This window comes from Cucurbita pepo, chromosome 4, assembly GCF_057944985.1.
Source record: "Cucurbita pepo subsp. pepo isolate OVF chromosome 4, ASM5794498v1, whole genome shotgun sequence".
NCBI classification, from domain to species: Eukaryota; Viridiplantae; Streptophyta; class Magnoliopsida; order Cucurbitales; family Cucurbitaceae; genus Cucurbita; species Cucurbita pepo.
Window position 1 is genome coordinate 13,614,775 of NC_141801.1, and position 15,368 is coordinate 13,630,142.

The following is a 15,368-nucleotide window of genomic DNA, read 5'->3' on the forward strand; positions in this document are numbered from 1 at the left end:
ATGGAGCGCTGCCCTTTTCTTCTTCTTCTTCTTCCTCTTCTTCTTCTTCTTCTTCTTCTTCCTCTTCTTCTTCTTCTTCTTCTTCTTCTTCTTCTTCCAGCCCTCAATGGAGGATGGTTTGAAGAATTTGGAGGTGCTTGGCGGGGGAGAATTGGTGTAGCAGCTGCCTGAGCTCATCCAAGCAAGGTAGGGGGAATCGAGCGCCCTGGTCCGACAATATATATGTATAAATCTATGTATGTCCTTTAATCTTGTGTGCAACAACTAAATTCAGACAAATGTAATGGGTTTTATGTTTTGTTGTTGTTGTTGTAGTATCTATATGTCACATGTAATAGAAGCTATGATATTGAATAATTGTTGGTATTTATTAGAGTTTTAGAAAGAAGTGAATTGTGTTGGTTTGGATGTGTGTGTGTGTGTATGCGCACTGAGAAAGAGGAAGAACAGGAAGAACATGAAGAACAGGAAGAACAGCAGGAAGAGTGAGTTGGAACATAGAGACAAGATCCAAAATTTGTGTTGAAATTGGAGAGTTGGAAAAGGTCATTTTCTTGGGAGTAGGTTAGGTAATATATATATATGTGTGTGTGTGTGTGTATATATATATATCGAGGTCTGAATGCATCAAACTTGAAACAAACAGGAAGGAAGAGTGAAATGAAAGTGGAGGAAGGGAAAGAAGAGTAGGACTTTACCTGCCCGCCCATTCTGCTTCTGTTTAAAGCCAACCATGACCTTCCCTTTTCACCCAACCATATTCTTTTTTTCTTTTTCTTTTTCTTTTCAATACATTAGAGCCGAGATTTACTATTTAGACGGGGTATGAAAGAGTAAACGAGGATAAATGGAAACCTAGCACAATTTTTAAAATGAAGAATAAAAAGGAGAGATATGTATAGTATCGATTTGAATCAATTTTAAAGCTACTCATAGGTATCTAACCATTGTAAACAATTGTGAGATAAAGACCCCGTAAGAGACAAAACCGATAAAGAAGCTTTTTTTTGGACGTTTCCATGTATGTTCAAAGAAGAATTTTGAGGGGAAGTCTAGAAGGAAAGGCCCAAAGAAGACAATATTTGCGACCGATGGACTTGGACTCTTACAAAAACTACGTGTTTCAATTAAGTTCACATTTGGGTTGGAAAGTCTTGAACGCATACCACATGTTTTTTCTTTTCTTGTCCTCAGTTCAGTTTTAGTACAATCTCTAGTGTCTCTGGTGAATATTGTGAGAATAGCGAGAGACCAATACAAGAGCTGAGAATCTCGTATCCTTCCGTCTCAATGAATGGTAAAATCAGAAAAAGCTTAGTTATTGAAAGAAGAGAACAAAGCAAAACGAATACTTAACCAAGACATAAGAACAGTAATCAAAACTTTCAAAATTACACCTTTACCTTCAAGCAATTTAACTGCCGCAAGTATCACCAGCCTAAAGCCACTGTGCAACACCCACAAACAGTAACATAAACATCCAAACTAGCAGTGTTGTAATTCAGTGAAGGCAGAGCAATTGATAGATTATAGCTTATGAAAGCAGAGTCATCGGCAAAAGCCCAACAACCTAATGCCTTCTTCAATAACTTCATGGCAATATCAAAAAACAAGAATTTCAATGCTATTGATGAGCTACAAATGAAGCTACCTCTGAATGCTTTTACCTTCAAACAATAACGATGGCAACAACAAATCATTGTGGTACCATTTCAGAGAGAAACGAAGAAGAACTATCACAAAGGAATGGTAGAATGCATAAATGCAGATGCTTCATTGAAAGACCTCCACAAAACTAAGCAGCACAAGAGAGGGGACAAAAAGGTATCTGCAAATTATACCATCATAAAAACAGTGTCCAGCCACGGGACATGTCCGCGCCAACCAACAAGATAATAACAAAACTACAAATATATGGCATTGAAAATCCAGAAAGTTACAGAAAATGAAGAAAAGAAATCATTGATGTTGGTTCAAATTTAGCCTAACTTAAAGGAGTAACGAACATTTCAGTTGATTTTCCACAATTTAAGTTTGTTTCTCCTTACCACTCACTCGATTATAGATTGGATCACACCAGCTCCAACAGTCTTTCCACCTTCTCTGATGGCAAACCTCATTCCTTGTTCACAAGCCACTGGCATTATCAGTTCAACAACCATTTTCACTCGGTCTCCTGGCATAACCATTTTTGACTCCTCGTCCTTGTCGTTCATAATCGAAGTCACCTTACCGGTGACATCGGTCGTCCTCATGTAAAATTGTGGTCGGTAACCGGCAAAAAAGGGTGAATGTCTACCACCCTCTTCCTTCTTCAACACATACACAACTGCAACAAACTTGGTGTGTGGGGTGATGGTGCCAGGCTTGGCCAAAACCATCCCTCTCTGGATATCAGCCTTTTGAACACCTCTAAGCAACAATCCTACATTATCCCCAGCCAAAGCTTCATCAAGAATTTTCTGAAACATCTCCACCCCTGTTACTGTTGTGTTTCTAGTTTCCCTCAATCCTACAATATCCACTGTCTCTCCAACCCTAACGGTACCCCTCTCGACACGCCCTGTCGCCACAGTACCACGACCAGTAATAGAGAACACATCTTCAACAGCAAGCAAAAATGGAAGATCTGTTTGTCTTTCGGGTATGGGAATATAACTATCAACAGCATCCATAAGTTCAAAAATTTTATCCACCCATTCATTTTCGCCTCTAACAATATTGGGGTTAGCCATTAGAGCTTCCAAAGCTAACAAAGCAGAACCAGCAATAATTGGGACATCATCACCTGGAAATTCATAAGACGAAAGCAACTCACGCATCTCCAATTCCACAAGCTCCAGAAGCTCCTCGTCATCAACTTGATCCTTCTTGTTGAGAAACACCACCATATTGGGGACACCCACTTGCTTAGCCAACAAAATATGCTCCTTCGTTTGTGGCATTGGGCCATCAGCGCCCGAAACAACCAAAATTGCGCCATCCATTTGAGCAGCACCAGTAATCATGTTCTTGACGTAATCAGCATGGCCAGGGCAATCAACGTGGGCGTAATGTCGGCTCTCAGTCTCGTACTCAACGGTGGCGGTGTTAATCGTAATACCCCGAGCTCGCTCTTCAGGTGCGGCGTCAATTTCGTCATATTTCTTTGGGGCTTTGCTCAAAGCCATGGTTAAAGCGGCGGTGAGAGTGGTCTTACCATGGTCGACATGCCCAATTGTGCCGATATTGACATGGGGTTTCTTCCTCTCGAATTTGCCACGAGCGGCGCGAATAGTGAAGGAAGGAGAGCGTTTAACAGTGGCGGAAGAGGAAGAAGTGAAGGTTAGAGGGCGAAGAGAAGAAGGATTCAAGAAAGAGGAAGAAAGCTTGGTGATAGAGGAGGGTTTGGAGGAAAAGGGCGAAGGAGAGGGATGCGGGAAAGCGAGCTTGGAGGAAGTGGAAGTGGAAGCGGAAGCTAAGGAAATGGCCGCCATTGAAGAGCGAGGAATCCGAGAGAGAAACTGTGGAAGAAGGGAATGGATAGATTTGAAGGAGTGAGGAGAGATGGAGCGTTATCTTGTAGAAATGGGAAGACGAAAGAGAGCCTCAAATGGGCGTTCTATCCATTTCTGCCACCACCACAACTCTTCGGTACCCCCGAGTTTGTGTGCTACTGCTCCAGAAAAAGGGCGCCTAGGGCTTCTTGTGAAATTCCTATTTTCTCCCTCTTACAATTTTAAAATCACCAAACACTCCTTTTGCGCTGCGGTGTCGTTTTTTCCTCCACAATTATCACCTCCTCCCGTTTCCTATCGCACCTCCGGTAGCATACACTTTCCGTGCTATTTATTTTATTTTAACAATAGTTTTCTTTTTCTTTTTCTTTTCTTTTTTTAGGAAACAAAAACTAACAACTCTCTCCATCCGAGTAAGCTTTTAATTCTTTCTTTTTTTTGGTTAAAGTAATAAAATACTCTTAAAAATACCTTAAAAAATAAGTTTCAAAATTAATATGTTTATATATATAAAACAAATATCTTAACAATTTGAAACTAACTTATTAAAGAAGCAAACATATACCATTTAACTAACAGATAATAATAAAGGGTATAATTTATTTTTATAGTTAACGTGACCGTTATACTCTTTCATTCATTTAATAAACATTCATATTTTTTTTTTTTTTTTTTTTTCTATTTCTTGTTATTTGATTTTTAAGATTAAAATTAGAAAACTTTTGATATATATATATATATCTGGTCTTTGGAAGCTGATTTGATTCCTTATGTTAGATGAAAACAACTCTCCACAATGATATAATATTGTCCACGAGCATAAACTAATGATCATTCTCTAAATTAGGAGTCGGATCCAACTGAAGCATTATATATGCAGCCACCTCTGTGTTCAGGTAAAAGCAGAGAGAGAGAGAGAGAGAGAGCAATGGAAACTCTTCTTCTTCTTCAATCATCACTTCATCCAATTTTGTTCGGTGGTTGCGTCCTTGTCCTGATCTTCCTTCTCCAAAAATGGCTGCTTTCCAATCAAAACTCATCAAAAGCCTCGCCGCCATCTCCGCCAAAGCATCCAATCTTCGGCCACCTTTTGAAGCTTGGCCGCCTTCCTCATATCACTCTCCAAAACTATGCTCGCCGCTATGGTCCTCTGTTTCTCCTTCACTTGGGCGCCAAGCCCACCATCGTGGTCTCTTCTCCCCAACTGGCTCGTGATATCATGAAGACCCACGATCTTAGCTTTGCCAATCGACCCAAATCAAGCATGGCTGATAAGCTTCTTTATGGGTCAAAAGATATAGCGATGTCTCCTTATGGTGAATATTGGAGGCGGATGAGAAGCATCGGCGTGCTCCATCTTTTGAGCCACAACAGTGTCCAATCGTTTTGTTGTGTTAGAGAACAAGAAGTTAAGGCCATGATCGACAACATCCAACGCAATCCACTGTCGGTTAATTTCACTGAACTCTTCTCTGGACTGACCAACGACGTGATTTGCAGGGTGGCTTTTGGCAGAAAATATGGGATTGGTCAAGATGGGTCGAAGCTTAGGTCCCTTCTCTTGCAATTTGGGGAGTTAATGGCCAGTTTTATCATTCGAGACTACGTTCCATTGCTGGGTTGGATCGATGGCATTACTGGGTTCGACGTCAAAGCCAAGAGGGTAGCCAAAGAGCTGGACATTTTGTTAGATGAAGTGATTGAAGATCATATTCATTTACAGAACAGAGCAGAGCACAAGGACTTGGTGGATATTCTACTCTCTATCCAAGTAGAGAACTCCACTGGTTTCCCCCTTCAAAGGGAGAGCATAAAAGCTTTAATCTTGGTAAGCCCCGGTTACTAATTACGAATCTCCACGACGGTATGATATTCTACACTTTGAGCATAAGCTCATGGCCTTGCTTTGGGCTTCCCCAAAACGGCTCATAGGAGATGTATTATTTACTTATAGACCTATGATCGTTCCATAAATTATCCCTTGAAGCCTATGAAGCCCTCGAATAGCCTCCCCTTAATTGAGGCTCGACTCCTTCCTTAGAGTCCTCGAACGAAGTACACCCTTTGTTCGATACTACTGTACCTTCGAGGCTCACAACTTCTTTGTTCGACACATGAGGATTCTATTGACGTGAGAAAGTTAAGGACATGACTCTAATAACATTTTAGGAGTAACTATTCTACCCAATGGTATGATGTTGTCAAACTCTAGTGGGTTTGCTTTGGGTTTCCCCAAAATAACTCGTACCAATGGATCATTACTAAATTAGGCCATGTGGAACTCACTCCTAACGACAGGCCCGGCATTTGTTCTTCTCGAGTTATCAACGTTGTGATTTTGATTACAGGACATGTTTGCAGCAGGCGTAGACTCGACGTACGCAGCATTAGAATGGGCAATGTCAGAATTGTTGAAACACCCAGAAAGCATGAAGAAATTGAAGGGTGAGATGAGGGAAATAATGGGTGGGAAAGGCTATGTGGGGGAGGAGGATATAGAAAAGATGCCTTACTTGAAGGCAACAATCAAGGAAACGTTGCGGCTACACCCACCACTCCCGCTTCTGTTCAGAGAATCGAGTGAATACATTAAGGTGAAGGGATACGATATTAATCCCGGCACTCGGGTAATCATCAATGCATGGGCCATCGGAAGAGACCCAGAGGTGTGGGAAGAAGCAGAGGAGTTTCGACCGGAGAGGTTCATGAAGAGTTCGATGGATGTTAAGGGTCAGAGTTTGGAGTTGATCCCGTTCGGTGCAGGGCGAAGAGGGTGTCCTGGAATTGCGTTTGCAATGGCAATGATTGAGATGGCTTTGGCGAACGTGGTGCATAAATTTGAGTGGAAGTTGCCGAATGGAGCAGCCGGGGAGGATTTGGACATGTCTGGAGTGTTTGGGTTAGCCACTCATAGGGAGTATCCACTTGTGGCAATCGCAACTTCTTGTTAGAGGGACTCGACGTCGACGTCGTACAACTCATAGTACGTGGACATAAACTGTTTATCTACTTCTCATAGACTATCTTCTTGTTTCATCTTCTTTCTATAAAATATTATTAAATAAAAGCGGATTGACGCTCCAGAACGACACTCCTCTGTGACAGTGCAGTTCCCGAGTACCTTCGCACCTCGACCGATACTTGAAAAAGATAGTGACAGAATGGTGAGTACAAAAATATACTCAAGTAGGCTCCTCTTCCAGTAGATTTCCACGACTTTTCTTTGGTCTATAAGAAGATTGAGCTCACTCTTACATTGCTCTAAGATATTGTGTAGGTCTTGAAATTCCAATTGATTGTCTATCCGTGTAGTCCCTAATCCTTCTTTGAGACTGGTTTACGGTGCCACGGTGTCGGCCTTGACTTGTTCCTACACTCAATAGACGTGTTCATACTAAATCACCTACCTGCGTAGTCCCTAATCTCTTCCAACACCGATTTACGAAGTTGCAACGTCGGCATTGACTCGTTTCTACACTCGATAGGGGCTCTCATGCTGACACCTTCTCGTGTAGCCCCTAGTCCAACCAAGACTAGTTTACAGGTTCGCATGTTTCTACACTCAATAGGAGTCCATGTCTTGAGCTAACTACCCTTGTAGTCACTAGTTTCTTTCGAGAACTGGTTTAACAGGATTAGAGCGTCAACCCTGTCCTGACTCTACACTCAATAGTTACTTAACTAGTTTCGTGATTCTATAGGCTACTTAAATCATGTTAATACATTGTGGAGGTCTACTAGGTTCTTAGGGTGTTCATGCGGTTTAACTTCCATTTTCTCATTTACAGGACATTCTAGGTTAGCCCTCGGCTTAACCAATCCTTGGATGCACATAGGTCTAACCTCTAGTTCTGCATGTAAACTGACTAGATATAGTGCCGTAATCTTAACTGTGATCTTGATACATTCTCTACTAGGAAAATATTTCTATCAATCCTCTCTAACATATAAATCATGTCTACCCGTTCACATATATTATTTAAAAAGGTATCTACCGTTGCATGAAAATTATAACATAAATCACATAATCAAACAAGCTCAACGGGGAGATAACATCTATCAATCACCTAGAGCACATATAAGAACATCTCTTCCTTCATCATACCACAAATGAATGGCGTTAGTTAAATTAGGTATTCTTGTCCAATCTCTTGTTCTAAGGACAATTTGACCCACGTAATACAAGCCATTAGCTAGATGGGATAAGGGTGAAGGGGTCGCGTCTTTTAAGTAAGACACGTAAGACACCATGTAGTCTCATAAGAGTCATAATAAAAATATGTGGGGGTGACCATTCTAAAGCCTAGATTCTCAATTTCCTCGGATTTGATTCCTTAAATCATTATATATATATATACAGCCACATCATTCCATTTCTAAATTAGGCGAGAGAGAGAGCAATGGAGACTCTTCAAACTCTTCTTCTTCATCCAATTTCGTTCACTGCTTTCGTCCTTATCCTGATCTTCCTTCTCCAAAAATGGCTGCTTTCCGATCAAAACACATCAAAAGCCTCACCACCATCTCCGCCAAAGCATCCAATCTTCGGCCACCTTTTGAAGCTCGGCCGCCTTCCTCATATCACTCTCCAAAACTATGCTCGCCGCTATGGTCCTCTGTTTCTCCTTCACTTGGGCGCCAAGCCCACCATCGTGGTCTCTTCTCCCCAACTGGCTCGTGATATCATGAAGACCCACGACCTTATCTTTGCCAATCGACCCAAATCAAGAATGGCTGATAAGCTTCTTTATGGGTCAAAAGATATATCGATGTCTCCTTATGGCGAATATTGGAGGCAGATAAGAAGTATTGGCGTGCTCCACCTTTTGAGCAACAACAGAGTCCAATCATTTCGTTGTGTTAGAGAACAAGAAGTCAAAGCCATGATCGACAACATCCAACACAATCCACTTTCGGTTAACTTGACTGAACTCTTCTCTGGACTGACCAACGACGTGATTTGCAGGGTGGCTTTAGGGAGAAAATATGGGATTGGTGAAGACGGGACGAAGTTTAGGTCCCTTCTCTTGCAATTTGGGGAATCAATGGCGAGTTTTAGCATTCGAGACTTCATTCCATGGCTGGGTTGGATAGATGGTATTAGTGGATTGGACGTCCAAGCGAAGAGGGTAGCCAAAGAGCTGGATGTTTTCTTAGATAGAGTGATTCAAGATCATGTCCATCCGGAGCACAGAGATGAACACAATGACTTGGTGGATACTCTACTCTGTATCAAAACAGAGGACTCCATTGGTTTCCCTCTTGAAATGGATAGCATAAAAGCTTTAATCTTGGTAAGGCCCCGCCTCTGTTCTTCTCAAGCTATCAACTTATTACTTGGCTCACTTTAGTTTGGTTGTGATTTTGACTACAGGACATGTTTGCAGCAGGCACAGACACGACATACACCGCATTAGAATGGGCAATGTCAGAATTGTTGAAACACCCAGAAAGCATGAAGAAATTGAAGAGTGAGATGAGGGAAATAGTGGGCGAGAAAGGGTATGTGGAGGAGGAGGATATAGAAAAGATGCCTTACTTGAAGGCAATAATCAAGGAAACATTGCGGCTACACCCACCAATCCCACTTCTTCTCCCCAGAGAATCGATTCAATACGTTAAGTTGAAGGGATACGATATCAATCCCGGCACTCGGGTAATCATCAATGCATGGGCCATCGGAAGAGACCCAGAGGTGTGGGAAGAAGCAGAGGAGTTTCGACCGGAGAGGTTTATGAAGAGTTCGATGGATTTTATGGGTCAGAATTTCGAGTTAGTCCCATTCGGTGCAGGGCGCAGAGGGTGTCCTGGAATTGCGTTTGTGACGCCGATAATTGAGATAGCTTTAGCAAATGTGGTGCATAAATTCGAGTGGAAGTTGCCTAATGGAGCGGCTGGGGAGGATTTGGACATGTCTGGACTGCCCGGGGTAGTCATTCATAGGAAGTTTCCACTCGTGGCAATGGCAACTCCTTGTTAGAGGCACCCGACACCAAACATGAATTGCTTACTGTCCACTCACACATCAGTTGTGGGGTTTTATTGTACTGTGTGGTTATATCATAAACTATTAGATAAGTATGTTAGCGGGTTTCAAATCATGAGCTCTTGCGTCCATCGTAACACGCTCACACTGTATGGGATGTATAAGAATGTTGGGAATCACCACGTATGATTAGATTGTTCTATTGCATGTCGTGAGATTAATCGATCTATAGAATGACTAAGTATGCTCCGCTATTGTAATAGCTCAAGTCCACTAATAACAAATATTGACGTTTTGGGACTTTTCTTCTCAGGTTTCTAAAAAAACGTGTCTACTATGGAGAGGTTCTAGCCCTACTCCAACCAGTGTCTCGCACTGTCCGATGACGGACTCTGATACTTTTTATAATCACCAAAAGATGACAATATCTACTAGCAGCGAGCTTACACTATTATAAATAGTATTAGAGCCAAATACAGGACGACCAAGGGGTGGATGGTGAGATATCTCATATGGGTTGGAGAGGAGAATGAAAAACATTCCTTGTAATAAGCATTTTAAAATCAAGTCAGAAGACAATATGTACGAATGGACTTGGCTGTTACAACTATGTACCAAAAGATTACTCCACACAATAAGCTTGCTCAATCGTACATTCGTATAATATACACTTTGACTAAGGTTTTGTGTAAGTCAACTATACATTAAATACAAATTTACTTCCAATTATTGGTAGAAGAAACATTATCTACGAAATCTAAATCTGTTTTTTTAATCATAAAGTTTTCAATGAGTCAAAACTTTAATAATAATGCGAAAGCTTTTCTTTTCCCCTAAGATTCGGTTTTACGATATGGGAATAACTTTTGAAATTGCTAAAAGAAACGAAGGATAGAGCCATAGTGTACGAGCCAAATCGGCGACTAAATTGGCAATCAGTAAGAACAACTTCATTTTGGCTGCGGAGGAATCTTCCTAGAAATTCACCAGCGCCAAGTATAGTACATGAAGCAATCCACTGTATTTGAAACAACCATCACTATCGATTCTTCTCAAACTTACTTCCCTGGCCGTGAACTTCTCCGCCATCGCCTAATTTCATCGCCTTTTTCGTTTCAATCGCAGTACCCTTGCTTCTCTACTTGTATCTTCTTCAAGAACTAGTTCGGTTCGTTCTCCAAATTGCGCCCTGATTTTCCAGCTCTGTAAGTTTTATTCCCCTTTTCAACTTCTTATATTCTTCCGTGATTGGATTCTGCTGATGAATTTTTGTATTTGGAATTCTGGATGTTTGTTATTTGCTCTGATCTGTGAGGGAATGTGGCTGAAACTTTAAAATGCAGCTGTTTCGGTCGACTTTGTTTAGAGTAATGGATGATTATATTCTCTGCTTATCTCGTGAAATTTAACCCAAATCTTTGTCAAATCAATGAACCTGAATATTAGCATTGCTTCTACAAAATTCGAATTTCGTTTTATTTTGAAGAGGGTTGGAATTGGATTGCCTCTAGGAAATTTGGGTTTCTTGCAAAAGTTCTCGGATTAATCAGTATCATCTTTACCTTTTGGACTCTTGCTGATTTTAAACCTCTTTTCTGTTCTGGGGTTTGATTTGTGAAATGTTGTCTCCTCAATATGTAAAAACTATGAGATTTTCCACTTAATGATACTTGCAATCACCTTCATTCTGCAGAGTTCTTGTAAAGTAATGGGAGGGAAAAGTTCTAAGCAGGGAAGTTCAAGATACATTTCGTCTAGTCGGTCTAGCTCACAGCAGTGGAGTCATTTCGGTTATCCGGAGTCGGCATATGCTCAACCAAGAACCACGCCGCAGTATCAATTTGCTCCTCCGACTCCGGGGTATGGAGGAACTCAGGCCCCAGGGGCAAGAAAGAGGGTGGAGAGGAAATATTCAAGGATAGATGATCACTATAATAGTTTAGATCAGGTCTAGCTGTAATTCCCGTCGTAGGACTTTTATCGACACTTTATTTCGATGTGAAAGTTATTTATGTTTCTTTGATTCTCTTCACAGGTTACTGCAGCATTGGCTAGTGCTGGCCTGGAGTCTTCAAATCTTATTGTTGGTATAGATTTCACAAAGAGCAATGAGTGGACAGGTTCATCCTTGCTTTGGCCATTCAATGTTATGATCTATCACTTTAATAGCATGCGCACATGCTAATGATGCCTTTTATATAGGTGCAAGATCATTTAACCGTAGAAGTTTGCATCACATTGGAGATGAGCCAAATCCCTATGAACAAGCAATAGCAATTATTGGGCAAACGTTATCGTCATTCGATGAGGATAATATGATCCCTTGCTTCGGTTTTGGAGATGGTATTTCTTTGTGCAGTCGATCTATATTTTGAACACATGTTTGTTTCAAATTAACAATGGTGAAGTATGTCACTCTAAATGTTGGCAGCATCAACTCATGACCAAGAGGTTTTCAGTTTTTATCCAGACGAGCGATTCTGTAATGGATTTGAAGAAGTGTTGAGTAGATATAGGGAACTCATGCCTCATCTTCGACTAGCAGGTTGCAGTCTGTCTGTTTGCTATTACACTTCTGTGTTAGCTTTTACTTACTATACTTCCATAATTTCATTTCTGGGACAGGGCCAACATCATTTGCCCCTATTATCGAAATGGCTATCACAATCGTAGAGCAAAGTGGCGGCCAGTACCATGTATTGGTAATAATAGCTGATGGTCAGGTACTTTCATCTCTATTCCCACCGACTTCAATTTTGATTGTTTTGGACTTCATGTTTATAACATATCTTCCTATTTGTTCCCAGATACATAAGAAATGAGAAATTATATTAACAATATTAGTTTCACAATGAGCCATGGAAGTATGATACCTTTTAATTTGAGTCTGAGAATCAGAAACAAAAATTGCAAGTGCAGCGAGTGTAGATCATAGGCAGAAATAATGTGTCAAAATTTCTAATTTTGGAAGGATTTAGAAATCTTCAGGGCCCTTCTCATTCATTATCGTGGCTGATTAAATTGAGGGTTCGGTCAGTTTTATTTATGAACCAATACACTGCTTGTTCAGAAATTTATTGTAACAGCCGTCACCACTCACCGCTAGCAAATATTATCCTCTTTAGGTTTTTCCTTTCGGGCTTCTCTTCAAGGTTTTTAAAGTACGTCTGTTTGGGAGAGTTTTCCACACCCTTATAAAGAATGTTTTGTTCTCCTCCCCAAACGATTGAGATCTCACAATCCACCCCCTTCGGGGCCCAGCGTCTTCGCTGACACTCGTTCCCTTTTCCAATCGATGTGTGACCTCCAATCCACCCCCTTTGGGGCCCAGCGTCCTTGCTGGCACACCGCCTTGTGTCCACCCCCCTTTGGGACTCAGCCTCCTCGCTAGCACATCGCCCGGTGTCCGACTCTGATACCATTTGTAACAGCCTACCGCGACCGCTAGCAGACATTGTTCTCTACGCGTCTTCTAGGGAGAGGTTTCCACACCCTTATAAAGAATGTTTCGTTCTCCACCACAACCGATTGAGATCTCACAATCCACTCTGATCTTCGGGGCCCAGCGTCCTCGCTGGCACTCAGTCCCTTCTTCAATCGATGTGGGACCTCCAATCCACCCCCTTTGGGGCTCAGTGTCCTTGTTGGCACACCGCCTCGTATCCACCCCTTTCGGGACTCAACCTCCTCACTAGCACATCGCCTGTTGTCTGGCTCAAATTTTATGAAACGCGTCTGCTAGGGAGAGAGGTTTTACACCCTTATAAAAAATGTTTCGTTCTCTTCCCCAACCGATGTGGGATCTCACAGTTATCATGATATAATGCAAGTTTATATTAGTGGTAAAGATTGGGCATTATCAGCGAGTGAACAGTGATTTTCATTATTCATGTGGTCTCTAGAGTCTCCAGCCTGTCTGATGTCTGTGTCGGGTACCAACACTGAGACAAATTTTTTCATGGTGGCTGAAAAATATAGTTTGTATTCTCTTTGACAGGTTACAAGAAGTGTTGATACTGAGCGTGGGCAGTTTAGCTCACAGGAAAAGAAAACCATTGAAGCAATTGTGAAAGCTAGGTAGGTTCAAGTTATCTAAAATGGACAGAAATGGCGTTGTTCGTATTCCCATACCACGTAACGTCCCTAACTTCATAATGAATTGCAGCGAATACCCTCTGTCGATTATACTAGTTGGAGTAGGAGATGGACCTTGGGACATGATGAGGGAATTTGATGACAATATCCCAGCTCGAGCCTTCGATAACTTCCAAGTAAGTATTGTTTGCTTCTATAGCGGAACTTGCTTCTGTTATTGTTTGAAGTGTTTAACACAGTCTGAGAAATGCTATTTTTGCACTTTGATTCTGCAGTTTGTGAATTTCACAGATATAATGTTGAAAAATATGGATCGATCAAGAAAGGAAGCGGAATTCGCTCTTTCAGCACTCATGGAAATACCTTCTCAGTATAAAGCAACAATAGAGCTTGATATTTTGGGGTAATAACAAGATTTCAGAGTAATATAGTAGAGTATTCCTATCAGTTTTTCTTTTTTAAGCCATATTTTCTTTCATTGCTCCACCAGTGCCAGTAGAGGGAAGGCAATTGACCGGGTTCCTCTTCCGCCTCCTCGTTACGGTCCTAGCTCCCAAAAGACCTCAAACACGAGCAGTTCTTGCACAACACCACCCTCAAATGGTGGAGTTGCTCCTGTCCGATCTGCGCCTCCTCTAAGTTCGGTTTCTGATGACCATGTAAATGCTTCTTTTACCTTTGTTTTCATTTTACTTGGTACAATAATTGGAAACGGAAATGAAGATTTTTACACTGTCTGGTGCAGACTTGTCCCATTTGCATCACCAATGCAAAGGATATGGCTTTTGGCTGTGGACATCAGGTAATAGCATTGCCAAGTTTTTTATGGCTGGCTGAATGAAACATTACCCAAAAGAACACTTACCTTCTACTATCTGCAGACATGCTGTGAATGTGGACAGGATCTTGAGTCGTGCCCCATATGTCGCAGCTTTATCCAAACTAGGATAAAGCTTTATTAGCAAAAACTCCCTGCTGAATTCTCATGTCCAACATCAACTCCAGCTTCTTGCTCGAGTACAAGGTGTCGTTGACATGGTGAGTACGATATCATTTGTAAATATCATTAGTTTTTTCCTCGATGTTCCATAAAATGTCTTGAAATGATGTTTGTTAAGCCTCATGGAAGCAACAGGCGCCTCAAATTCTTTATGAAAACTAGTTCTTGCATTAGTTTGAATGTAATTACAATATCTTTAGTGGGCAGTGAGACTCGACTTCTCATTACATTATCACCAGCTACATTGAACTCTACCTACCACTTCACAGAAAGATACGCTTGCATTGATTTCTATAGGTTATAGAGATTAGTGGACTAAGTTGTAGGCCGAGTAATAGTCCAAGTCCACTGCTAGTAGATATTGTCCGTTTTGGTCCATTACTTATCGCTATCAGCCTCATGGTTTTAAAATGCGTCTGTTAGGGAGAAGTTTCCACACCCTTATAAGCCACGGTATGGATGTTTCACAAGACACCATCACACTGATAGGACGATTCTGTGGCAGATTCGGAGCCTACTCGAGGCACCGAACCGAGCCGATGTGTAGTTGACATTAAAGAAGAGGAGTTTACCTATGAATCTGGAAGTGGACTGTTAATGGTCAAGCTTGAAAATGGTTCCATTTCAAGAGATATAAAGTTTGTATATTGATACGTGGAGCATGTTAAGAGTGACTGCTAGGAATATTTTGCTTGCGGGAAGAATCACACCATACCATTTGATAACGAGTGTTAGTTGAGGTATGCGTAAGTTGACAATTCTTGATACGAAAAAACCTAAATCGATATGA

At 41.3% G+C, this 15,368-nt stretch overlaps 4 protein-coding genes across 4 annotated transcripts; 3 read left to right on the forward strand and 1 right to left on the reverse strand.

The window, feature by feature from the left end:
* Positions 1–1,814: 1,814 nt before the first annotated feature.
* LOC111793205 (elongation factor Tu, chloroplastic-like) lies at positions 1,815–3,632 on the reverse strand. The gene has a single exon (XM_023674982.2). The coding sequence runs from the start codon at positions 3,474–3,476 to the stop codon at positions 2,052–2,054; it is 1,425 nt and encodes a 474-aa protein (XP_023530750.2). The 5' UTR covers positions 3,477–3,632; the 3' UTR covers positions 1,815–2,051.
* A 754-nt stretch (positions 3,633–4,386) lies between these two features.
* Positions 4,387–6,586, forward strand: LOC111793203 (cytochrome P450 736A117). Its single transcript, XM_023674980.2, has 2 exons — positions 4,387–5,325; positions 5,846–6,586. Exons 1-2 carry the CDS (start codon positions 4,426–4,428, stop codon positions 6,446–6,448), a joined length of 1,503 nt encoding a protein of 500 aa, XP_023530748.2. The 5' UTR covers positions 4,387–4,425; the 3' UTR covers positions 6,449–6,586.
* Positions 6,587–6,739: 153 nt separating this feature from the next.
* LOC147793032 (cytochrome P450 736A117-like) lies at positions 6,740–9,715 on the forward strand. The gene is made up of 2 exons (XM_087122947.1): positions 6,740–8,791; positions 8,872–9,715. Exons 1-2 carry the CDS (start codon positions 7,898–7,900, stop codon positions 9,475–9,477), a joined length of 1,500 nt encoding a protein of 499 aa, XP_086979073.1. The 5' UTR covers positions 6,740–7,897; the 3' UTR covers positions 9,478–9,715.
* A 609-nt stretch (positions 9,716–10,324) lies between these two features.
* LOC111793208 (E3 ubiquitin-protein ligase RGLG2) lies at positions 10,325–14,805 on the forward strand. The gene is made up of 12 exons (XM_023674986.2): positions 10,325–10,688; positions 11,177–11,431; positions 11,519–11,603; positions 11,686–11,826; positions 11,915–12,028; positions 12,109–12,206; positions 13,481–13,560; positions 13,649–13,754; positions 13,854–13,981; positions 14,069–14,237; positions 14,324–14,380; positions 14,460–14,805. The coding sequence occupies exons 2-12, from the start codon at positions 11,192–11,194 to the stop codon at positions 14,538–14,540; spliced, it is 1,299 nt and encodes a 432-aa protein (XP_023530754.1). The 5' UTR covers positions 10,325–10,688; positions 11,177–11,191; the 3' UTR covers positions 14,541–14,805.
* The last annotated feature ends 563 nt before the right edge of the window (positions 14,806–15,368 follow it).